Source organism: Asterias amurensis, chromosome 14 (genome assembly GCF_032118995.1).
Source record: "Asterias amurensis chromosome 14, ASM3211899v1".
NCBI lineage: Eukaryota > Metazoa > Echinodermata > Asteroidea > Forcipulatida > Asteriidae > Asterias > Asterias amurensis.
The window spans coordinates 10,703,457-10,731,296 of NC_092661.1; the positions used below are offsets into that span (position 1 = coordinate 10,703,457).

Genomic DNA, 27,840 nt, shown 5'->3' on the forward strand with positions numbered 1-27,840 from the left:
ACTCGACGTTTCGATCAGTATGCTGATAACTGATACCGGTGGCTTCATATAAAGAGTGCATATCCATCACTCAACGTGCTTTAAAAATACAGCCTTTTCTTCAAACCAGGAACACCGGGGCGATTTCCTTCTATTTTTGATAAGTGCACTGGGTTCTTTTTCGTGTGTTACCGGTACACAGCACACGGGACCAACAGCTTTATGGCCAAGCCGAAGGATGAAGCAATGGTTAAGTGTCTTGCTTAAGGACACAAGTGTCACGACCGCGACTCGAACCCACACTCTGCTGATCAGAAACACCAACAGCTTTACGGCCAAGCCGAAGGATGAAGCAATGGTTAAGTGTCTTGCTTAAGGACAAAAGTGTCACGACCGGGACTCCAACCCACACTCTGCTGATCAGAAACACCACAGTTTGAATTCAGTGCTCGTAACCGCTCGGCCACGACACTTCAACGAAGCAAAGACTTAGCTGTGAGACTCTAGGTTTTTCACATTTCACTTTTTCAGAGAAATCACATCTGGACAGAAAATGGCTAATACAACAGCAGAAAGTGGTGATATCCCTGCAGAATGGATTGGCCAGATTGGAATGGCCGAAGGCATCATTGGAATAGTTCTTAACACTCTAGCTTGGCTGGTCATCCTCCGCACCAAAAACCTCCACAATGTGACAAACTACCTGCTGGCATATCTTGCTGTGATCGATAGCCTGACTTGCTTTTGTCTATTTATTTATTTTGCAACAGCAACGATGATCCCGAACAGTGAAATTGGAAGAGTTATTTATTGCCGTCTAATTAAAACTCAGTTTTTACAGGCAATTACAATTTACACATCAAGTTTTGGTCTGTGCATATTAACCTACCAAAGGTACATTGGGATAGTGCATTCTCTACATTACCCAAGACTTCTGTCGCCCAAAAAGGTCTTGGTGATCATTTTTATCACATGGATGATTGCGTGTGTACTTTCAAGCCCTTTCCTTTTCACACAAGTTGCAAGCAAAGATGCGCAACAAGCATGCCCACACCTGTGGCCTGCACTGATGATCGTGGGACAAATCTTTGGGATGCTATTCGCCTACTTGTCACCCATAACTTTTATGAGTTGGGCCTACTACAAGATCCAAGCCACACTTAAAATAAACGCACGACAACTCCGACAACAAAATGTACAAGCTGCAGCCTATGAGCTTCTACATGCACGACAGAAAGTGGTCCACATGCTCATGATTGTCATGGGTGCGTTGTTTGTTCTGTGGACACCACATCTTATCGTGAATGTCTTCATTATTGCACTCAAGGGATCTAAAGATGCACTCATGATATGGTATGACACCACTAAAATGATCTATTACACAAACTCTGTGATCAATCCCATCATTTACGTCTTCAAATATAAGAAGTTTCGTAGAGGTTTTCAAGACATGCTGTGCTGCTGCACGGGTCGACCTGTGAGACCCAACCAGATCGCTATGGAATGAGAAAATAGAATTAGCTGTTGCAGACAACTTACCAACCTAATGGACCGATGGTATAAATGCAAAAAAATAGTTAACGGCCTGACGTTTCCACCCAAGCAGGGTCTTTCTCGAAGGCTAAATGACAACACAACAAACATCAATAGGGGTGGATTTCACAAAGAGTTAGGACTCGTCTTATCTCAAATTAGGACCAGTTACTCGTCCTAACTTAGGACTAGTCCTAGGAGATATACAAATTGCAAGGATAGTCCTAAGTTAGGACGAGTAACTGGTCCTAATTTGACATAAGACGAGCTCTAACTCTTTGTGAAATCCACCCCAGGTAACTAAGTGTAACATAAGCAGTGAAGTGGAAATACATGAATTTAGAGAGAGAGAGAGAGTCAGAAAGCTCACACATAAAAAAAGCAAGGGGAATGGAATGAAAGTAGATATTTTGGAATTTGGGAGACTTCATTACTACCGCAAAAAAAATAGGGAGTCCTTCTCAGTTCTAAAAAGAACCGTCCTGCTCATTATTAAACAAATTTGTTTTTGAGTGTTAGACATCTTTCATTTGTTTTAATGCAGAAGCTTGCCTTGTGAACCATTTGGCAAAAATAATTAGTCTGAGGTCTTGGGCAGTAATTCTGCATCCTTACAAAAGAGTAATCAGAAAAAAACAACCAGAAAGACTGAATAAATTATTTTCCTAGCCAAAAGTAATTTCTGGTCCCCTATACTTGGAAATTATGTAAATATAAAAAGGCAATTAGGTCCACATAATTTGCCCACTGCTTCCGTAGCTGTCATTATCAATTATTGCAACCAAAGCTTAAATAACATGCCTTTGATGAGATTTTGTGTCAAGCATTGCAGCAAAGGTTTCAAGCTTCAACAACGTGTAGTCAAGGTTATTCAGTGTCTGATAAAAACCACCAGGCAAACTGTTTATATTTTCACCATTAGAGACAGAATTTCTGCTAGTAGACTGACTACTACATGTAAGCAGTAGTCATTCAAGATACTATCCACTGACTCGACTAGTCTACAGGATTTCAGGCATTGCATGATGAGGTATGAATATATATTTAGTTTGCGGTAACACATTATGTGTATATATATATATCTACTTGCCAGATGTTCTTTAGAGTACTGTCTTGCTACTACCACGGAATAGATTTTCAAAAATTCGGGAGACTTCTCATTTCTGAAAGAACTGTTCTGCTTTTTAACTACTACTGGGTGATAGGTAGGAAATCGAGACTACTACTTTAGCTTAAGTGGATCGTTATTAACTTCACTATCGCGTAGTGAGTTGTTATTGGTCTCAAGTTTCAACTAGCTTGCTCTAAGTTTGAGGTAACACCATGTGTGAATCTACTTGCCAGGTAGCGTTTGTTCTTTAGTGAACTGTCTTGCTATAAATTCTACTACCGCGGAGTATTTTTTTTTTGATTTTCGGGAGACTTCTCTGTTGTGAACAGAACTGTCCTGCTTTTATAACTACTACCTGGGCAGAAGGTAGACAATTTTGAGACTTCATGTACAACTTAAGCTTATAGAGGATCGTTATCAACTTCACTACCACGGGGAGACTTGCCCTAGCTTGCTCTAGTCATCGTCATAGTCTACCTTCATAAATATTTGTAAGATTCGGCAAAATTGAACATATTGCGAGATTCTAGGCGTTTATGATTCCCTTTTGAGACATCACTTTCACGTTGCATTGGCCAATACAACAGCAGCAAATGACAGCACTCATTACAAGGAACAATGGATTGTAATGACAGAAGGCATCATTGGAATGGTTCTAAACACTCTCGCTTGGCTGGTCATCCTCCGCACCAAAAACCTCCACAATATGACAAACTACCTGCTGGCATATCTTGCTGTGATCGACAGCCTGACTTGCTTTTGTCTATTCCTTTTTTATGCCATGCTGGGCTTTGCTCCTGAAAATTTCATTGCGAGATATATTTACTGTTGGCTAATCTACAGTTTATTTCTACAGCACATCACAATTTACACCTCAAGTTTCGGTCTGTGTGTGGTAACCTACGAAAGGTACATTGGGATAGTGCATCCTCTGCATTATCCAAGACTTCTGTCTGCCAAAAAGGTCTCGGTGATCATTTTCATCACATGGATGATTGCGTGTCTACTCGCTTGTCCGTTGCTTTTCACAAAAGTCGCCAGCAACGATGCACAACAAGCATGCACAGAAACCTCATCGTCACAACTATTGACAACCACAGGATACAGTTTTGCAATTATATTCACCTACTTTTTGCCTGTAACTTTTATGAGTTGGGCCTACTACAAGATCCAAGCCACACTTCAGATTAGCGCATGACAACTCCGTCAACAAAATGTACAAGCTGCGGCAAATGAGCTTCTACAGGCTCGACAGAAAGTGGTGCACATGCTCATGATTGTCATGGGTGCGTTGTTTGTTCTGTGGACACCACATATTATCCTGATTATCTTCTCCGTGGCTAAAGGACAAAAAGATATCTACGAATCTCCAGTAGCTCTTACAGTGTATCGGATCACCGAAGAGATATATTACATTAACTCTGTGATCAATCCCATCATTTACGTCTTCAAATCCAAGGCGTTTCGGAAAGGTCTTACAGATATGGTGTGTTGCTGCATCAGTCGATCTACACGACCAAACCACATTGATTTAGAGTGAAACTTCAGAAAGGTCGTTTCAGAAAGGTCATAAAGATATGGTGTGTTGCTGCATCAGTCGATCTGCACGAACAAACCAGATTGATTTAGAGTAAAACTTCAGAAAGGTCATTTGGAAAGGTTCTTAAGGATATGGTGTGTTGCTGCATCAGACGACCTACACGACCAAACCAGATTGATTTAGAGTGAAACTTCAGAAAGGTCGTTTCAGAAAGGTCTTAAAGATATGGTGTGTTGCTGCATCAGACGACCTACACGACCAAACCAGATTGATTTAGAGTGAAACTTCAGAAAGGTCGTTTCAGAAAGGTCTTAAAGATATGGTGTGTTGCTGCATCAGACGACCTACACAACCAAACAAAATTGATTTAGAGTGAAACTTCAGAAAGGTCAGTTCGGAAAGGTCTTAAAGATATGGTGTGTTGCTGCATCAGACGACCTACACGACCAAACCAGATTGATTTAGAGTGAAACTTCAGAAAGGTTGTTTTGGAAAGGTCTTAAGGATATGGTGTTGCTGCATCAGTTGACCTACACGACCAAACCACATTGATTTAGAGTAAAACTTCAGAAAGGTTGTTTCGGAAAGGTCTTAAAGATATGGTGTGTTGCTGCATCAGTCAATCTGCACGACCAAACCAGATTGATTTAGAGTGAAACTTCAGAACGGTCGTTTCGGAAAGGTTCTTAAGGATATGGTGTGTCAGACGACCTGCACGACCAAACCAGATTGATTTAGAGTAAAAATTCAGAAAGGTCGTTTCGGAAAGGTCATAAAGATATGGTGTGTTGCTGCATCAGTCGACCTGCACGACCAAACCACATTGAATACAATGAAATGCTCGACTTTGTAGAAATACAAAATATTTTTAAAACAAAATAAGGGGGAATTGAACCCCTCATCAGATTCAGCACAACAGACAGATTGATCTTTATTTGGCATGATATGATAAAATGGAATCATATTAAACTATTTATTTGACACATCAACACTCTTTATAGTTATGCTCTTGAGCAGTAATTTTGTGGGAAAAAAAACAAATCAATGGGTGCGTTTGATTAGCTTCCCCGGTCGACCCTGATCTGCCCTCGGTACCTCCGAATAGCTTTGACGTCATTCCAGGGGCTCACTGATTCTTACCAGGCTTGACTATGGTAATGCCTTGTTGTTTGGGTCCAACTCAACAGACATACAACGACTACAACGGCTACAAAACTGGGCTGCTAAACTTGTCTGTCATGCCCATAAGCATGACCACGCCACACCTTATTTACAAGATCTTCACTGGCTGCCGATTAGGGAGAGGATAACCTTCAAGATCTTGGTTTATGTGTATAAATTCCTCAACAACACAGCACCTGGCTATTTATCCTCTTGCCTGTCCCTCCATCGGCCTGGCTGCTCAAGTCTACGCTCAGCATCCGACACTACTCGCCTCATGGAACCTAACTCAATCAAGCTTCTTAAGTCAGCTTCAAGTCGCACATTCTCTCATTTTGCTCCACACACCTGGAATGCACTCTCCACCTCAATCAGGAAATCCGACTCTCTCCGAACATTAAGAAGTGTATCAAACATTATCTGTATCCTATCTAAAGCGCTGCTTTCTCGACGTAGTGGCGCTATACAAATGCCCTATATGTATGTATGTATGTATGTATGCTTCAATGCATGTTTCGTTTGTGCTCATGTAATCGGGTCAGTACCATTGAGTTATATATATAAGAAATACACTCTGCTGCTGACAACACCCGGGGCCCAATTTCATAGAGCTGCTCAAGCACAAAATTTGCTTTTTAAGCTAAAAAAGATCCTTCCTTTGTAAAATCAGATTACCGGCCAAGACTCCATTCAATTGTTATGCTAAGTAAACAGCAGCAAAATACCAGTCACAAGCAAAGTAGATGTCCTAAAATTTTGGCCAGTAACATGTATAAAATAAGCAAACTATTTGCCTGCTTAAAGGGAAGGTACATGTAACTTAAAAACTGACTTGGTAACGAGCAATGGAGAGCTGTTGATAGTATAAAACACTGTGAGAAACGGCTCCCTCTGAAGTAGCATAGATTTTGAAATAGAGGTAATTTCTCACTAAAATAATAAAAGACTTTTAGCCAGAAAGCACACATAGTCGTCCAACAAGGGTGTTTTTTCTTTCATCATTTTCTTCCAACTCCGATGACCAGTAGAGCTCAAATTTTCACAAGTTTGTTATTTTATGCATATGTTGAGAAACACCAAGTGAGAAGACTGGTCTTTGAACTAGGTCCGCCAGGCAAACCACCACATAGTACTTGATGACAATCCTCCGATCAAATGACAAGAATGTACTTGGGCGTTATACAAAAATAAACAATTTTGTTGTGTATGCATCAGGTACCACCTTCCAAACTTTTTATGAAGCAATATTATGGTTAAATGCCAAGGGTAAAACCCAAATTAAATAAACATTCATAAATACCTCAGACAGTTTGGCTATTCCTATTGGTGGAGAGCGCGTCACATGGGTGTGTATAAACCTTTGTTTATGACCAGTAAAAAGTGTTGAAACATGGGCGTGACACGCGAGCTTGCACCTGTTCTTATAAGACAGTTTCTTCATTCCTATTGGTCGAGAGCAATGGCTGAAACAGTTGTGCCACATCACGCACTACGCGCGACGCGCACAGCATTCCCTTATAAGGAGTTGTTTACCCGAGGGCGGTGGAGGGCCTTACCATTTTATAGCTGGAGGGGTGTTGTGTTGAAAGAAATCATTGAACAATTATAATTTTTGCATTTATTTTACTTTTTGACCAAAAAGTGTAATGTTTTTGACCGAAAAGGTATTTATGAATGGGAATCAAAGTGTGTTGAATCGGTTTTCAACTAGTGGTTTAAACCCGCCGAGGCCTGGTTCTTGATAATTTACCTCAACTTCGTCTTGGTAAAATTATCAAGAACCAGGCCTCGTTGGGATTAAACCACTAGTTGAAAACCTCTTCACCACACATTGATTTCCTTAATTTTGTACTTTAAACAATTATTTATGCAGAAACTTGCGTGATAATAAATACTGTGATCACATGAAATAATAATCAACCATTTGACACACAATGCTCCTTAGTCTAAGGTCTTGGACAGTAATTTGTGACCAACCGGACAGTGAATTAGACAAAATACAGATTGATAGGGTTAGCTATTTACCAAGCTAAAGACCAAGCTAAAGACAAGAAATTTCTAGTCCATTACACTGGAAACTAATATCTATCTTCTTGCTCCAATGTACATATTGAACAAGCCTATTAAGTCTGCATAATTGCCCGCTCCTTCCATAGCTATCAATTACAATTACTGCAACAATAGCTTTAATGACCCAATTTTGATGAGTTTTTGTGGCAAGCACTGTAGCAAAAGATTCAATGGTTATTAGAGCAACTGCAAGGTTTCGAGCCAAAACATTGTGTAGTCAACGTTTCACTGTACTAAAAACTGCAAATTGCTTACTTTTCACCATGGGAGACTTAAGGAAACAAATGATTACTATGCATGCAGTAAAGAGCAGCAACTAAAGATCATCTAATAACTCAACGAGTTTACATTTTTGGTTGCAATTGATCGATAATGTAGGATTTGAAACTTTGCATCGTTGAAATACGATATGGGAAGGTTTGCGGTAACACCATGTAATGACTATCTCTAAATGAGTTGGGGTGGTTCAGAAAAGAACCGTTGGTTTCAACTCGACGTTTCGATTAGTTTGCTGATAATTGATACCGGTGGCTTCATATAAAGAGTGCATATCCATCACTCAGTGACACTCAACGTGCTTTAAAAATACAGCCTTTTCTTCAAACCAGGAACATCGGGGCGAATCCCTTCTATTTTTGATAAGTGCACTGGGTTCTTTTTCGTGTGTTACCGGTACACAACACACGGGACCAACAGCTTTACGGCCAAGCCGAAGGATGAAGCAATGGTTAAGTGTCTTGTTTAAGGACACAAGCGTCACGACCGGGACTCGAACCCACACTCTGCTAATCAGAAACACCAACAGCTTTACGGCCAAGCCGAAGGATGAAGCAATGGTTAAGTGTCTTGCTTAAGGACACAAGTGTCATGACCGGGACTCGAACCCACACTCTGCTGATCAGAAACACCACAGTTTAAATTCAGTGCTCATAACCGCTCGGCCACGACACTTCAACGAAGCAAAGACTTAGCTGTGAGACTCTAGGTTTTCACATTTCACTTTTTCAGAGAAATCACTTCTGGACAGAAAATGGCTAATACAACAGCAGAAAGTGTTCATACCCCAGCAGAATGGCCTGGCCATATTGGAATGGCCGAAGGCATCATTGGAATAGTTCTTAACACTCTAGCTTGGCTGGTCATCCTCCGCACCAAAAACCTCCACAATATGACAAACTACCTGCTGGCATATCTTGCTGTGATCGATAGCCTGACTTGCTTTTGTCTATTCTTTTATTTTGCAACAAAAACCATGATCCCGAACAGTGAAATTGGAAGAGTTATTTATTGCCGTCTAATTAAAACTCAGTTTTTACAGGCAATTACAATTTACACATCAAGTTTCGGTCTGTGTGTGGTAACCTACGAAAGGTACATCGGAATAGTGCATTCTCTGCATTACCCAAGACTTCTGTCCACCAAAAAAGTCTCGGTGATCATTTTTATCACATGGATGGTTGCGTGTCTACTTTCAATCCCTGTCCTTTTCAGGACAGTTGAAAGCAAAGATGCGCAACAAGCATGCACACACCTGTGGCCTGCACTGACGATCGTGGGACAAATCTTTGCGATGCTATTCGCCTACTTGTCGCCCATAACTTTTATGAGTTGGGCCTACTACAAGATCCAAGCCACACTTAAGATAAACGCTCGACAACTCCGACAACAAAATGTACAAGCTGCAGCATACGAGCTTCTACAGGCACGACAGAAAGTGGTCAACATGCTCATGATTGTCATGGGTGCGTTGTTTGTTCTGTGGACACCATATCTTATCGTGAATGTCTTCATTATTGCACTCAAGGAATCTAAAGATGCTGTCATGATATGGAATGACACCACTAAAATGATCTATTACACAAACTCTGTGATCAATCCCATCATTTACGTCTTCAAATATAAGAAGTTTCGTAGAGGACTTCAAGATATGATTTGCTGCTGCATGAGTCGACCTGTGAGACCTAACCAGATCGCTATGGAATGAGAAAATAGAATAAGCTTTTGCGAACAATTACCAACCTAATGGACCGATGGTATAAATGCAAAAAATAGTTAATGGCCTGACGTTTCCACCCTAGCAGGGTCTTTCTCGAAGGCTAAATGACAACACAACAAACATGAACAGGGGTCGATATCACAAAGAGTTAGGACTATAGTCCTAACTTAGGACTAGTCCTAGGAGATATACAAATTGCATGGATAGTCCTAAGTTAGGACGAGTAACTGGTCCTAACTCGAGATAAGACGAGTCCTAACTCTTTGTGAAATCCACCCCAGGTAACTAAGTGTTACATAAGCAGTGAAGTGGAAATACATGAATAGAGAGAGAAAGAGTCAGAAGACTCACACATAAAAAAAGCAAGAGGAATGGAATGAAGTTCATCTGAAACGAGTCTGGCGTAAAGAGAGAAAACAAAACTCAACAAACTCTTTACGGGCTTGATTATTTGTTTCATACAACGTCCCAAGTAGATCTTTGTCATTAGGAGGAAAAAACGATCAACTAAAAATGTCGTGATTACGTTGTTAACAAAGGACGGTTCGTACTGTGTTTAACGCAAGCACGGATGTGGTGTGGTCTAACAGGCAATACCCCTCCCCCCAAAAAATAAAAATAATAATAATAATAATGAAACCGATTGACCAACAATCCTCTAATCAAATGATAGGGATTTACTTGGGTGTAAAACTCAAATAATGTTATGGAATTTGAGTAGTTGCACGGTGAGGTATTAATGTAAATTTGGTTTGAGGTAACACCATGTGTATATCTACAGGTAGGCAGACTATGTACTTTAGAGAACTGTCTTGCTCTATATTTCTGAGTTCGAGACTTTTCTAATAACGCAGGGCAGACTTTTGAAATTTAGTAGACTTCTCAGCTCTGAAAAGAACTGCCCTGCTTATTAAGAAATCATTTTGTGTTTGAGTGTTAGAAATCTTAAAGTGTAATTTGTTATGCAGAATGACTAAGCCAATATTCTGGTCTCCTATACTTGGAAATTATGTAAATATAAAAAGGCAATGGGAAACTTTAGACTATCTGCCATTCACCAAGAGAGGGCGCTCTTCACCAGGTAATGTCAACAACTTAGGAATACGAGAAGCATGAGTGACGGTCACTGACAGCAAATACCTTGTGTTTTGCGTGTTTTTGATTTTGTATTTAGATTTAGGAAAACTGTATTTTGTTTTTAATAACACAATGCCAGCATAAACCGCACTGTTCTGGAACAGGACGTACTGGACACGAGTTCCCCAAGGATAAAAGGCTGTATTCATGAGTTTTTGGGAGTGTTTCTTTTAGGGTAATTAGCAAAAATTCCAAAATGCTGACCTACCAAAAACTGAGAAGAAATCTGAAGTTTAGTTGTATGACAATGTATCTGATTTAATTTTCAAGAGGCTGAGAGACTTCTAAATATTTTTTGAGTATTTTTGAATTTTTAGCATTTAACATTATTTGCCATAGGAGTTGTGCACCCTTACCTGGTAGGTCTGCTGCCCTCTAGTGGCAGAGCTTTCAAAAAGTCTCCCATGTGGTCCACATGATTTGCCCACTGCTTCCGTAGCTGTCATTATCAATTATTGCAAGTAAAGCTTAAATAACATATCACTTTGATGAGATTTGATGTTGAGATACACCAAGTGAGAAGACTGGTCTTTGAACTAGGTCCACCAGGACACACCACCACATAGTACCTGATGACAATCCTCCGATCAAATGACAAGAATGTACTTGGGCGTTATACAAAAACAAACAATTTTGTTGTGTATGCATCAGGATATTAATATTAATTTTCCCCCTTTACATTTCGTAAGGATAGGCAAGGGCATCATCCACTGGTAGAGCAGAAGGCACCACCTTCCAAACTTTCTATGAAGCAATATTATGGTTAAACGCCAAGGGTAAAACACAAATTAAATAAACAATTTTGTACTTGGAGTAATAAATGTCTTTGAATTATTATTTATGCAGAAACTTTCATGATAATAAACACTGTGATCGCATGAAATAATAATCAACCATTTGACACACAATGCTCCTTAGTCTAAGGTCCTGGTCAGTAATTTGTGACGAACCAGACAGTGAATTAGACAAAATACAGATTGATAGGGTTAGCTATTTACCGAGCTAAAAGCAATTTAGTCCATTACACTAGAAACTAATATCTATCATCTTGCTCCATTGTACACATTGAACAAGCCTATTAAGTCTGCATACATGTAATTTCCCGCTCCTTCCATAGCTATCAATTTCAATTACTGCAACGATAGCTTTAATGGCCCACTTTTGATGAGTTTTTGTGGCAAGCACTGTAGCAAAGGATTCATAAACCGGTTATATCAGAGCAACTGCAAGGTTTCGAGCCAAAACATTGTGTAGACAACGTTTCACTGTACTAAACACTGCAAATTGCTTACTTTTCACCATTGAAGACTTAAGGAAACAAATGATTACTATGCATGCAGTAAAGAGCAGCAACTAAAGATCATCTAATAACTCAACGAGTTTACATTTTTGGTTGCAGTTGATCGATAATGTAGGATTTGAAACTTTGCATCGTTGAAATACGATATGGGAAGGTTTGCGGTAACACCATGTAATGACTATCTCTAAATGAGTTGGGGTGGTTCAGAAAAGAACCGTTGGTTTCAACTCGACGTTTCGATTAGTTTGCTGATAACTGATACCGGTGGCTTCATATAAAGAGTGCATATCCATCACTCAACGTGCTTTAAAAATACAGCCTTTTCTTCAAACCAGGAACATCGGGGCGAATCCCTTCTATTTTTGATAAGTGCACTGGGTTCTTTTTCGTGTGTTACCGGTACACAACACACGGGACCAACAGCTTTACGGCCAAGCCGAAGGATGAAGCAATGGTTAAGTGTCTTGCTTAAGGACACAAGTGTAACGACCGGGACTCGAACCCACACTCTGCTGATCAGAAACACCACAGTTTGAATTCAGTGCTCGTAACCGCTCGGCCACGACACTTCAACGAAGCAAAGACTTAGCTGTGAGACTCTAGGTTTTTCACATTTCACTTTTTCAGAGAAATCACATCTGGACAGAAAATGGCTAATACAACAGCAGAAAGTGTTCATACCCCAGCAGAATGGACTGTCCATATTGGAATGGCCGAAGGCATCATTGGAATGGTTCTAAACACTCTCGCTTGGCTGGTCATCCTCCGCACCAAAAACCTCCAAAATATGACAAACTACCTGCTAGCATATCTTGCTGTGATCGATAGCCTGACTTGCTTTTGTCTATTCTTTAATTTTGCAACAACAACCATGATTCCGGACAGTGAAATTGGAAGAGTTATTTATTGCCGTCTAATTAAAGCTCAGTTTGTACAGGTAATTGCAATTTATACATCAAGTTTTGGTCTGTGCGTGGTGACCTACGAAAGGTACATCGGAATAGTGCATTCTCTGCATTATCCAAGACTTCTGTCCGCCAAAAAAGTCTCGGTGATAATTTTTATCACATGGATGGTTGCGTGTCTACTTTCAATCCCTGCCCTTTTCACGCACAATGCAAGCAAAGATGCGCAACAAGCATGCACACACCTGTGGCCTGCACTGATGATCGTGGGACAAATCCTTGCGATGCTATTCATGTACTTGTTGCCCGTAACTTTTATGAGTTGGGCCTACTACAAGATCCAAGCCACACTTAAAATAAACGCACGACAACTCCGACAACAAAATGTACAAGCTGCGGCCTATGAGCTTCTACAGGCACGACAGAAAGTGGTCCACATGCTCATGATTGTCATGGGTGCGTTGTTTGTTCTGTGGACACCACATCTTATCGTGAATGTCTTCATTATTGCACTCAAGGAATCTAAAGATGCACTCATGATATGGAGCGACACCACACAAATGATCTTTTATACAAACTCTGTGATCAATCCCATCATTTACGTCTTCAAATATAAGAAGTTTCGTAGAGGTTTTCAAGACATGCTGTGCTGCTGCACGGGTCGACCTGTGAGACCCAACCAGATCGCTATGGAATGAGAAAGTAGAACAAGCTGTTGCGAACACATTACCAACCAAATGGACCGATGGTATAAATGCAAAAAATAGTTAATCATGGCCTGACGTTTCTACCCAAGCAGGGTCTTTCTGAAAGGCTAAATGACAACACAACAAACATGAACAGGGGTGGATTTCACAAAGAGTTAGGACTCGTCTTATCTCAAATTAGGACCAGTTACTCGTCCTAACTTAGGACTAGTCCTAGGAGATATACAAATTGCATGGATAATCCTAAGTTAGAACGAGTAACTGGTCCTAACTCGAGATAAGACTAGTCCTAACTCGTTGTGAAACCCACCCCAAGTAACTAAGTGTAACATAAGCAGTGAAGTGGAAATGCATGAATAGAGAGAGAAAGAGTCAGACGACTCACACATAAAAAAAGCAAAAGGAATGGAATGAAGTTCATCTGAAACGAGTCTGGCGTACAGAGAGAAAACAAAACTCAACAAACTCTTTACGGGCTTGATTATTTGTTTCATACAACGTCCCAAGTAGAACTTTGTCATTAGGAGGAAGAAACGATCAACTAAAAACGTACAAGATTACGTCGTTAACAAAGGACGGTTTGTACTGATGTGTTTAACGCAAGCAAGGATGTGATGTGGTGTAACAGGCAATACCTCCCCCCCTCCAAAAAAAAATAATAATAATAATAATAATGAAACCGGTTGACCAACAATCCTCTAATCAAATGATAGGGATTTACTTGGGTGTAAAACTCAAATAATGTTATGGAATTTGAGTAGTTGCACGGTGAGGTATAAATGTAAATTTGAGGTAACACCATGGGTATATCTACAGGTAGGTAGACTACATGTATATACTTTAGAGAACTGTCTTGCTCTATATTTCTGAGTTCGAGACTTTTCTAATAACGCAGGGCAGACTTTTGAAATTTAGTAGACTACTCAGCTCTGAAAAGAACTGCCCTGCTTATTAAGAAATCATTTTGTGTTTGAGTGTTAGAAATCTTAAAGTGTAATTTGTTATGCAGAATGACTAAGCCAATATTCTGGTCTCCTATACTTGGAAATTATGTAAATATAAAAAGGCAATGGGAAACTTTAGACTATCTGCCATTCACCAAGAGAGGGCGCTCTTCACCAGGTAATGTCAACAACTTAGGAATACGAGAAGCATGAGTGACGGTCACTGACAGCAAATACCTTGTGTTTTGCGTGTTTTTGATTTTGTATTTAGATTCAGGAAAACTGTATTTTGTTTTTAATAACACAATGCCAGCATAAACCGCACTGTTCTGGAACAGGACGTACTGGACACGAGTTCCCCAAGGATAAAAGGCTGTATTCATGAGTTTTTGGGAGTGTTTCTTTTAGGGTAATTAGCAAAAATTCCAAAATGCTGACCTACCAAAAACTGAGAAGAAATCTGAAGTTTAGTTGTATGACAATGTATCTGATTTAATTTTCAAGAGGCTGAGAGACTTCTAAATATTTTTTGAGTATTTTTGAATTTTTAGCATTTAACATTATTTGCCATAGGAGTTGTGCACCCTTACCTGGTAGGTCTGCTGCCCTCTAGTGGCAGAGCTTTCAAAAAGTCTCCCATGTGGTCCACATGATTTGCCCACTGCTTCCGTAGCTGTCATTATCAATTATTGCAAGTAAAGCTTAAATAACATATCACTTTGATGAGATTTGATGTTGAGATACACCAAGTGAGAAGACTGGTCTTTGAACTAGGTCCACCAGGACACACCACCACATAGTACCTGATGACAATCCTCCGATCAAATGACAAGAATGTACTTGGGCGTTATACAAAAACAAACAATTTTGTTGTGTATGCATCAGGATATTAATATTAATTTCCCCCCCTTCACATTTCGTAAGGATAGGCAAGGGCATCATCCACTGGTAGAGCAGAAGGCACCACCTCCCAAACTTTCTATGAAGCAATATTATGGTTAAACGCCAAGGGTAAAACACAAATTAAATAAACAATTTTGTACTTGGAGTAATAAATGTCTTTGAATTATTATTTATGCAGAAACTTTCATGATAATAAACACTGTGATCGCATGAAATAATAATCAACCATTTGACACACAATATTCCTTAGTCTAAGGTCCTGGTCAGTAATTTGTGACGAACCAGACAGTGAACTAGACAAAATACAGATTGATAGGGTTAGCTATTTACCGAGCTAAAAGCAATTTAGTCCATTACACTAGAAACTAATATCTATCATCTTGCTCCATTGTACACATTGAACAAGCCTATTAAGTCTGCACACATGTAATTTCCCGCTCCTTCCATAGCTATCAATTTCAATTACTGCAACGATAGCTTTAATGGCCCACTTTTGATGAGTTTTTGAGGCAAGCACTGTAGCAAAGGATTCATAGACCGGTTATATTAGAGCAACTGCAAGGTTTCGAGCCACAACATTGTGTAGTCAACGTTTCACTGTACTAAACACTGCAAATTGCTTACTTTTCACCATTGAAGACTTAAGGAAACAATTGATTACTATGCATGCAGTAAAGAGCAGCAACTAAAGATCATCGAATAAACTCAACGAGTTTACATTTTTGGTTGTAATTGATCGATAGTGTAGGATTTGAAACTTTGCATCGTGGAAATACGATATGGGAAGGTTTGCGGTAACACCATGTAATGACTATCTCTAAATGAGTTTGGGTGGTTAAGAAAAGAACAGTTGGTTTCAAGTTGACGTTTCGATTAGTTTGCTGAAAATTGATACCGGTGGCTTCATATAAAGAGTACATATCCATCACTCAAGGTGCTTTAAAAATACAGCCTTTTCTTCAAACCAGGAACACCGGGGCGAACCTCTTCTCTTTTTGATAAGAGCACTGGGTTCTTTTGCGTGCGTTTTCGGTACACAGCACACGGGACCAATGGCTTTACGTCCAAGCCAAAGGATGAAGCAATGGTTAAGTGTCTTGCTTAATGACACAAGTGTCACACCTTGGACCCGAACCCACACTCTGCTGATCAGAAACACCAGAGTTTAAATTCAGTGCTCGTAACCGCTCGGCCACGACACTTCCACAAAGCAAAGAATTAACTGTGAGACTCTAGGTTTTTTAACATTTCACTTTTTCGGAGAAATCACTTCTGGACAGAAAATGGCTAATACAACAGCAGAAAGTGTTCATACCCCAGCAGAATGGACTGTGCTTATTGGAATGACCGAAGGCATCATTGGAATGGTTCTTAACACTCTAGCTTGGCTGGTCATCCTCCGCACCAAAAACCTCCACAACATGACAAACTACCTGCTGGCATATCTTGCTGTGATCGATAGCCTGACTTGCTTTTGTCTATTCTTTAATTTTGCAACAACAACCATGATTCCGGACAGTGAAATTGGAAGAGTTATTTATTGCCGTCTAATTAAAGCTCAGTTTGTACAGGTAATTGCAATTTATACATCAAGTTTTGGTCTGTGCGTGGTGACCTACGAAAGGTACATCGGAATAGTGCATTCTCTGCATTATCCAAGACTTCTGTCCGCCAAAAAAGTTTCGGTGATAATTTTTATCACATGGATGGTTGCGTGTTTACTTTCAATCCCTGCCCTTTTCACGCACGTTGCAAGCAAAGATGCGCAACAAGCATGCACACACCTGTGGCCTGCACTGACGATCGTGGGACAAATCCTTGCGATGCTATTCATGTACTTGTTGCCCATAACTTTTATGAGTTGGGCCTACTACAAGATCCAAGCCACACTTAAAATAAACGCACGACAACTCCGACAACAAAATGTACAAGCTGCAGCCTATGAGCTTCTACAGGCACGACAGAAAGTGGTCCACATGCTCATGATTGTCATGGGTGCGTTGTTTGTTCTGTGGACACCACATCTTATCGTGAATGTCTTCATTATTGCACTCAAGGAATCTAAAGATGCACTCATGATATGGAGCGACACCACACAAATGATCTTTTATACAAACTCTGTGATCAATCCCATCATTTACGTCTTCAAATATAAGAAGTTTCGTAGAGGTTTTCAAGACATGCTGTGCTGCTGCACGGGTCGACCTGTGAGACCCAACCAGATCGCTATGGAATGAGAAAGTAGAACAAGCTGTTGCGAACACATTACCAACCAAATGGACCGATGGTATAAATGAAAAAAATAGTTAATCATGGCCTGACGTTTCTACCCAAGCAGGGTCTTTCTGAAAGGCTAAATGACAACACAACAAACATGAACAGGGGTGGATTTCACAAAGAGTTAGGACTCGTCTTATCTCAAATTAGGACCAGTTACTCGTCCTAACTTAGGACTAGTCCTAGGAGATATACAAATTGCATGGATAATCCTAAGTTAGAACGAGTAACTGGTCCTAACTCGAGATAAGACTAGTCCCACCCCAAGTAACTTAAGTGTAACAAAAGCAGTGAAGTGGAAATGCATGAATAGAGAGAGAAAGTAGTAGGAGAACCTCGGTAGTCTAGTTGGTAAGACACTGCTCTAGAATTGCAAGGGTCGTGGGTTCGAATCCCACCCGAGTAACATGCCTGTGATGTTTTTTCACAGGACTCGGGAAAGTACTGAGTATACAGTGCTAACACACATCGGTGTATGGGTAAAAACCAAAATTAATAAAGTATAATTTGCTATGCAGAATGACTAAGCCAAAAGTAATATCTGGTCCCCTATAATTGGAAATTATGTAAATATAAAAAGGCAATTAGGTCCACATAATTTGCCCACTGCTTCCGTAGCTGTCATTATCAATTATTGCAACCAAAGCTTAAATAACATGACTTTGATGAGATTTTGTGTCAAGCATTGCAGCAAAGGTTTCAAGCTTCAACAACGTGAAGTCTATGTTATTCACTGTCTGATAAAAACCACCAGGCAAACTGTTTATATTTTCACCATTAGAGACAGAATTTCTACATGTAGACTGACTACTACATGTAAGCAGTAGTCATTCAAGATACTATCCACTGACTCGACTAGTCTATGGGATTTCAGGCATTGCATGGTGAGATATGAATATAATTTGGTTTGCGGTAACACCATGTGTATCTACTTGCCAGGTAGATGATGTTCTGTAGAGAACTGTCTTGCTTTATAGTCTACTACCACGGAGTAGATTTTCAGGAGTTCGGGAGACTTCTCATTTCTGAAAAGAACTGTCCTGCTTTTTAACTACTACTGGATGAAAGGTAGGAAATCGGGACTACTACTTTAGCTAAAGAGGAACGTTCTTAATTGGTCTCAAGGTTTGACTAGCTTGCTCTAAGTTGGTTTGAGGTAACACCATGTGCGAATCTACTTGCCAGGTAGCGTTTGTTCTTTAGCGAACTGTTTTGCTATATATTCTACTACCGCCGAGTAGATTTTTTGGATTTTCGGGAGACTTCTCTGTTGTGAACAGAACTGTCCTGCTTTTATAACTACTACCTGGGCGGAAGGTAGACAATTTTGAGACTTCATGTACAACTTAAGCTTATAGAGGATCGTTATCAACTTCACTACCACGGGGAGACTTGCCCTAGCTTGCTCTAGTCATCGTCATAGTCTACCTTCATAAATATTTGTTAGATTTGGCTAAATTGAACATATTGCGAGATTCTAGGCGTTTATGATTCCCTTTTGAGACATCACTTTCACGTTGACAATGGCCAATACAACAGCAGCAAATGACAGCACTCATTACAAGGAACAATGGATTGTAATGACAGAAGGCATCATTGGAATGGTTCTAAACACTCTCGCTTGGCTGGTCATCCCCCGCACCAAAAACCTCCACAATATGACAAACTACCTGCTGGCATATCTTGCTGTGATCGATAGCCTGACTTGCTTTCGTCTATTCCTTTTTTATGCCATGCTGGGCTTTGCTCCTGAAAATTTCATTGCGGGATATATTTACTGTTGGCTAATCTACAGTTTATTTCTACAGCACATCACAATTTACACCTCAAGTTTCGGTCTGTGTATGGTAACCTACGAAAGTTACATCGGAATAGTGCATCCTCTGCATTATCCAAGACTTCTGTCCGCCAAAAAGGTCTTGGTGATCATTTTCATCACATGGATGATTGCGTGTCTACTCGCTTGTCCGTTGCTTTTCACAAAAGTCACCAGCAACGATGCACAACAAGCATGCACAGAAACCTCATCGTCACAACTATTGACAACCACAGGATACAGTTTTGCAATTATATTCACCTACTTTTTGCCTGTAACTTTTATGAGTTGGGCCTACTACAAGATCCAAGCCACACTTCAGATTAGCGCACGACAACTCCGTCAACAAAATGTACAAGCTGCGGCAAATGAGCTTCTACAGGCTCGACAGAAAGTGGTGCACATGCTCATGATTGTCATGGGTGCGTTGTTTGTTCTGTGGACACCACATATTATCCTGATTATCTTCTCCGTGGCTAAAGGACAAAAAGAAATCTACGAATCTCCAGTTGCTCTTACAGTGTATCGGATCACCGAAGGGATATATTACATTAACTCTGTGATCAATCCCATCATTTACGTCTTCAAATCCAAGGCGTTTCGGAAAGGTCTTACAGATATGGTGTGTTGCTGCATCAGTCGATCTACACGACCAAACCAGATTGATTTAGAGTGAAACTTCAGAAAGGTCGTTTCGGAAAGGTCATAAAGATATGGTGTGTTGCTGCATCAGTCGATCTGCACGAACAAACCAGATTGATTTAGAGTAAAACTTCAGAAAGGTCATTTGGAAAGGTTCTTAAGGATATGGTGTGTTGCTGCATCAGACGACCTACACGACCAAACCAGATTGATTTAGAGTGAAACTTCAGAAAGGTCGTTTCAGAAAGGTCTTAAAGATATGGTGTGTTGCTGCATCAGACGACCTACACGACCAAACCAGATTGATTTAGAGTGAAACTTCAGAAAGGTCGTTTCAGAAAGGTCTTAAAGATATGGTGTGTTGCTGCATCAGACGACCTACACGACCAAACCAAATTGATTTAGAGTGAAACTTCAGAAAGGTCAGTTCGGAAAGGTCTTAAAGATATGGTGTGTTGCTGCATCAGACGACCTACACGACCAAACCAGATTGATTTAGAGTGAAACTTCAGAAAGGTTGTTTTGGAAAGGTCTTAAGGATATGGTGTTGCTGCATCAGTTGACCTACACGACCAAACCACATTGATTTAGAGTAAAACTTCAGAAAGGTTGTTTCGGAAAGGTCTTAAAGATATGGTGTGTTGCTGCATCAGTCAATCTGCACGACCAAACCAGATTGATTTAGAGTGAAACTTCAGAACGGTCGTTTCGGAAAGGTTCTTAAGGATATGGTGTGTCAGACGACCTGCACGACCAAACCAGATTGATTTAGAGTAAAAATTCAGAAAGGTCGTTTCGGAAAGGTCATAAAGATATGGTGTGTTGCTGCATCAGTCGACCTGCACGACCAAACCACATTGAATACAATGAAATGCTCGACTTTGTAGAAATACAAAATATTTTTAAAACAAAATAAGGGGGAATTGAACCCCTCATCAGATTCAGCACAACAGACAGATTGATCTTTATTTGGCATGATGTGATAAAATGGAATCATATTAAACTATTTATTTGACACATCAACACTCTTTATAGTCATGCTCTTGAGCAGTAATTTTGTGGGAAAAAAACAAATCAATGGGTGCGTTTGATTAGCTTCCCCAGTCGACCCTGATCTGCCCTCGGTACCTCCGAATAGCTTTGACGTCATTCCAGGGGCTCACTGATTCTTACCAGGCTTGACTATGGTAATGCCTTGTTGTTTGGGTCCAACTCAACAGACATACAACGACTACAACGGCTACAAAACTGGGCTGCTAAACTTGTCTGTCATGCCCAAAAGCATGACCACGCCACACCTTATTTACAAGATCTTCACTGGCTGCCGATTAGGGAGAGGATAACCTTCAAGATCTTGGTTTATGTGTATAAATGCCTCAACAACACAGCACCTGGCTATTTATCCTCTTGCCTGTCCCTCCATCGGCCTGGCCGCTCAAGTCTACGCTCAGCATCCGACACTACTCGCCTCATGGAACCTAACTCAATCCAGCTTCTTAAGTCAGCTTCAAGTCGCACATTCTCTCATTTTGCTCCACACACCTGGAATGCACTCTCCACCTCAATCAGGAAATCCGACTCTCTCCGAACATTTAAGAAGTGTATCAAACATTATCTGTATCCTATCTAAAGCGCTGCTTTCTTGACGTAATGGCGCTATACAAATGCCCTATATGTATGTATGTATGTATGTATGCTTCAATGCATGTTTCGTTTGTGCTCATGTAATCGGGTCAGTACCATTGAGTTATATATATAAGAAATACACTCTGCTGCTGACAACACCCGGGGCCCAATTTCATAGAGCTGCTCAAGCACAAAATTTGCTTTTTAAGCTAAAAAAAATCCTTCCTTATTAGTAAAATCAGATTACCGGCCAAGACTCCACTCAATTGTTATGCTAAGTAAACAGCAGCTAAATACCAGTCACAAGCAATGTAGATGTCCTAAAATTTTGGCCAGTAACATGTATAAAATAAGCAAACTATTTGCCTGCTTAAGAGAAGGTACATGTACATAGTTGGTTATTACTCGAAACAAATATTAACTTAAAAACTGACTTGGTAACGAGCAATGGAGAGCTGTGGATAGTATAAATCATTGTGAGAAACGGCTCCCTCTGAAGTAGCATAGATTTTGAAATAGAGGTAATTTCTCACTAAAATAATAAAAGACTTTTAGCCAGAAAGCACACATAGTCGTCCAACAAGGGTGTTTTTTTCATTCATCATTTTCTTCAAACTCCGATGACCAATAGAGCTCAAATTTTCACAGGTTTGTTATTTTATGCATATGTTGAGATACACCAAGTGAGAAGACTGGTCTTTGAACTAGGTCCACCAGGCAAACCACCACATAGTACTTGATGACAATCCTCCGATCAAATGACAAGAATGTACTTGGGCGTTATACAAAAACAAACAATTTTGTTGTGTATGCATCAGGATATTAATATTAATTTCCCCCCTTAACATTTCATCCACTGGTAGAGCAGAAGGCACCACCTTCCAAACTTTTTATGAAGCAATATTATGGTTAAATGCCAAGGGTAAAACCCAAATTAAATAAACATTCATAAATACCTCAGACAGTTTGGCTAATCCTATTGGTGGAGAGCGCGTCACATGGGTGTGTATAAACCTTTGTTTATGACCAGTAAAAAGTGTTGAAACATGGGCGTGACACGCGAGCTTGCACCTGTTCTTATAAGACAGTTTCTTCATTCCTATTGGTCGAGAGCAATGGCTGAAACAGTTGTGCCACATCACGTACTACGCGCGACGTGCACAGCATTCCCTTATAAGGAGTTGTTTACCCGAGGGCGATGGAGGCCCTTACCATTTCATAGCTGGAGGGGTGTTGTGTTGAAAGAAATCATTGAACAATTATAATTTTTGCATTTATTTTACTTTTTGACCAAAAAGTGTAATGTTTTTGACCGAAAAGGTATTTATGAATGGGAATCAAAGTGTGTTGAATCGGTTTTCAACAAGTGGTTTAAACCCGCCGAGGCCTGGTTCTTGATGATTTACCTCAACTTCGTCTTGGTAAAATTATCAAGAACCAGGCCTCGTTGGGATTAAACCACTAGTTGAAAACCTCTTCACCACAAATTGATTTCCTTAATTTTGTACTTTAAATTATTATTTATGCAGAAACTTGCCTGATAATAAATATTGTGATCATATGAAATAATAATCAACCATTTGACACACAATGCTCCTCAGTCTAAGGCCTTGGACAGTAATTTGTGACCAACCAGACAGTGAATTAGACAAAATACAGATCCATAGGATTAGATATTTACCAAGCTAAAAGCAACTTCTAGTCCATTAATACACTGGAAACTATAAAATATCTATCATCTTGCTCCAATGTACATATTGAACAAGCCTATTAAAGGAACACGTTGCCTTGGATCGGACGAGTTGGTCAAAACAAAAGCGTTTGTAACCGTTTTTTATAAAATGCATATGGTTGGAAAGATGTTTTAAAAGTAGAATACAATGATCCACACAAGTTTGTCTCGAAATTGCGTGGTTTTCCTTCTACTGTGCGAACTAACATGGTCGGCCATTTATGGGAGTCAAAATTTTGACCCCCATAAATGGCCGACGTGTTAGTCGACGAGGTAAAAGGAAAACCACTCAATTTCGAGGCATGTTTGTGTGGATCATTGTATTCTACTTTTACAACATCTTTCTACCCATATGCATTTTATGAAAAACGGTTACAAACGCTTTTCAAAGACCAACTCGACCGATCCAAGGCAACGTGTTCCTTTAAGTCTGCATAATTGCCCGCTCCTTCCATATTTTAATTACTGCAACGATAGCTTTAAAGGCAGTGGACACTATTGGTAATTACTCAAAATAATTATTAGCATTAAACCTCACTTGGTAAAGAGTAATGGGGAGAGGTTGATGGTATAAAACATTGTGAGAAACGGCTCCCTCTGAAGTGGAGTAGTTTTCGAGAACAAAGTAATTTTCCACGAATTTGATTTTGAGACCTCAAGTTTAGAACTTGAGGTCTCGAAATCAACCATCTTAACGCACACAACTTCGTGTGACAAGGGTGTTTTCTTCTTTCATTATTATCTCGCAACTTCGATGACCGATTGAGCTCAAATTTTCACAGGTTAGTTATTTTATGCATATGTTGAGATAAACCAACTGTGAAGGCTATTCTTTGACAATTACCAATAGTGTCCACTGCCTTTAATGGCCCAATTTTGATGAGTTTTTGTGTCAAGCACTGCAGCAAAGGATTCATAAAATGGTTACCAGAGCAACTGCAAGGTTTCGAGCCAAAACATCGTGTAGTCAACGTTTCACTGTACTAAAAACTGCAAATTGCTTACTTTTCACCATGGGAGACTTAAGGAAACAAATGATTACTATGCATGCAGTAAAGAGCAGCAACTAAAGATCATCGAATAACTCAACGAGTTTACATTTTTGGTTGCAGTTGATCGATAATGGAGGATTTGAAACTTTGCATGGTGAAAATACAATATGGGAAGGTTTGCGGTAACACCATGTAATGACTATCTCTAAATGAGTTGGGGTGGTTCTGCAAAGAACCGTTGGTTTCAACACGGCGTTTAGATCAGTATGCTAATAATTGATACCGGTGGCTTTATATAAAGTGTGCATATCGATCACTCAGTGACACTCAAGGTTGCTTTAGAAATACAGTATTTTCTTCAAACCAGGAACACCGGGGCGGACCCCTTCTCTTTTTGATAAGTGCACTGGGTTCTTTTTTATGCATTACCGGTACACAACACACGGGACCAACGCCTTTACGTCCAAGCCGAAGGATGAAGCAATGGTTAAGTGTCTTGCTTTAAAAGGACACAAGTGTCACGACTGGGACTCGAACCCACACTCTGCTGATCAGAAACACCACAGTTTGAATTCAGTGCTCGTAACCGCTCGGCCAAGACACTTCAACGAAGCAAAGAATTCACTGTGAGACTGTAGGTTTTTCACATTTCACTTTTTCAGAGAAATCACTTCTGGACAGAAAATGGCTAATACAACAGCAGAAAGTGTTCATACCCCAGCTAAATGGACTGTCCATATTGGAATGGCCGAAGGCATCATTGGAATGGTTCTTAACACTCTAGCTTGGCTGGTCATCCTTCGCACCAAAAACCTCCACAATATGACAAACTACCTGCTGGCATATCTTGCTGTGATCGATAGCCTGACTTGCTTTTGTCTATTCTTTTACTTTGCAACAACAACCATGATTCCGGACAGTGAAATTGGAAGAGTTATTTATTGCCGTCTAATTAAAACTAAGTTTGTACAGGTAATTACAATTTACACCTCAAGTTTTGGTCTGTGTGTGGTAACCTACGAAAGGTACATCGGAATAGTGCATTCTCTACATTACCCAAGACTTCTGTCCACCAAAAAAGTCTCGGTGATCATTTTTATCACATGGATGGTTGCGTGTCTACTTTCAATCCCTGTCCTTTTCACGCAAGTTGCAAGCAAAGATGCGCAACAAGCATGTACACACCTGTGGCCTGCACTGATGATCGTGGGACAAATCTTTGCGATGCTATTCGCCTACTTGTCACCCATAACTTTTATGAGCTGGGCCTACTACAAGATCCAAGCCACACTTAAAATAAACGCACGACAACTCCGACAACAAAATGTACAAGCTGCAGCCTATGAGCTTCTACAGGCTCGACAGAAAGTGGTCCACATGCTCATGATTGTCATGGGTGCGTTGTTTGTTCTGTGGACACCACATGTTATCGTGCATGTCTTCATTATTGCACTCAAGGGATCTAAAGATGCACTCATGATATGGTATGACACCACTCAAATTATGTATTACACAAACTCTGTGATCAATCCCATCATTTATGTCTTCAAATTTAAGAAGTTTCGTAGAGGTTTTCAAGACATGCTGTGCTGCTGCACGGGTCGACCTGTGAGACCCAACCAGATCGCTATGGAATGAGAATATAGAATTAGCTGTTGCAGACAACTTACCAACCTAATGGACCGATGGTATAAATGCAAAAAATAGTTAACGGCCTGACGTTTCCACCCAAGCAGGGTCTTTCTCGAAGGCTAAATGACAACACAACAAACATCAATAGGGGTGGATTTCACAAAGAGTTAGGACTCGTCTTATCTCAAATTAGGACCAGTTACTCGTCCTAACTTAGGACTAGTCCTAGGAGATATACAAATTGCAAAGATAGTCCTAAGTTAGGACGAGTAACTGGTCCTAATTTGACATAAGACGAGCCCTAACTCTTTGTGAAATCCACCCCAGGTAACTAAGTGTAACATAAGCAGTGAAGTGGAAATACATGAATTTAGAGAGAGAGAGAGAGTCAGAAAGCTCACACATAAAAAAAGCAAGGGGAATGGAATGAAAGTAGATATTTTGGAATTCGGGAGACTTCATTACTACCGCAAAAAAAATTGGGAGTCCTTCTCAGTTCTAAAAAGAACCGTCCTGCTCATTATTAAACAAATTTGTGTTTGAGTGTTAGACATCTTTCATTTGTTTTAATGCAGAAGCTTGCCTTGTGAACCATTTGACAAAAATAATTAGTCTGAGGTCTTGGGCAGTGATTCTGCATCCTTACAAAAGAGGAATCAGAAAAAACAACCAGAAAGACTGAATAAATTATTTTCCTGGCCAAAAGTAATTTCTGGTCCCCTATATTTGGAAATTATGTAAATATAAAAAGGCAATTAGGTCCACATAATTTGCCCACTGCTTCCGTAGCTGTCATTATCAATTATTGCAACCAAAGCTTAGATAACATGACTTTGATGAAATTTTGTGTCAAGCATTGCAGCAAAGGTTTCAAGCTTCAACAACGTGTAGTCAAGGTTATTCAGTGTCTGATAAAAACCACCAGGCAAACTGTTTATATTTTCACCATTAGAGACAGAATTTCTGCTAGTAGACTGACTACTACATGTAAGCAGTAGTCATTCAAGATACTATCCACTGACTCGACTAGTCAACAGGATTTCAGGCATTGCATGATGAGGTATGAATATATATTTAGTTTGCGGTAACACATTATGTGTATATATATATATACTCGCCAGATGTTCTTTAGAGTACTGTCTTGCTACTACCACGGAATAGATTTTCAGAAGTTCGGGAGACTTCTCATTTCTGAAAGAACTGTCCTGCTTTTTAACTACTACTGGGTGATAGGTAGGAAATCGAGACTACTACTTTAGCTTAAGTGGATCGTTATTAACTTCACTTTCGCGTAGTGAGTTGTTATTGGTCTCAAGTTTCAACTAACTTGCTCTAAGTTTGAGGTAACACCATGTGTGAATCTACTTGCCAGGTAGCGTTTGTTCTTTGGTGAACTGTCTTGCTATAAATTCTACTACCGCCGAGTAGATTTTTTGGATTTTCGGGAGACTTCTCTGTTGTGAACAGAACTGTCCTGCTTTTATAACTACTACCTGGGCGGAAGGTAGACAATTTTGAGACTTCATGCACAACTTAAGCTTATAGAGGATCGTTATCAACTTCACTACCACGGGGAGACTTGCCCTAGCTTGCTCTAGTCATCGTCATAGTCTACCTTCATAAATATTTGTTAGATTTGGCTAAATTGAACATATTGCGAGATTCTAGGCGTTTATGATTCCCTTTTGAGACATCACTTTCACGTTGACAATGGCCAATACAACAGCAGCAAATGACAGCACTCATTACAAGGAACAATGGATTGTAATGACAGAAGGCATCATTGGAATGGTTCTAAACACTCTCGCTTGGCTGGTCATCCTCCGCACCAAAAACC

General features: G+C 40.0%; 2 protein-coding genes across 3 annotated transcripts in view; one reads left to right on the forward strand and one right to left on the reverse strand.

Annotated features, from left to right (window-relative positions):
- Positions 1-27,840, reverse strand: part of LOC139947243 (Fanconi anemia group A protein homolog) — a 99,808-nt gene that overhangs the window by 49,660 nt on the left and 22,308 nt on the right. The gene's annotated exons all lie outside the window — the stretch shown is intronic.
- On the forward strand, positions 16,570-17,523 carry LOC139947305 (tachykinin-like peptides receptor 86C). Its single transcript, XM_071945199.1, has one exon. It carries the CDS (start codon positions 16,570-16,572, stop codon positions 17,521-17,523), a length of 954 nt encoding a protein of 317 aa, XP_071801300.1.

Coding starts and splice junctions, on each gene's coding strand:
- LOC139947305 (XM_071945199.1), top strand. CDS start 16,570: ATGGCTAATACAACAGCAGAAAGTGTTCATACCCCAGCAGAATGGACT.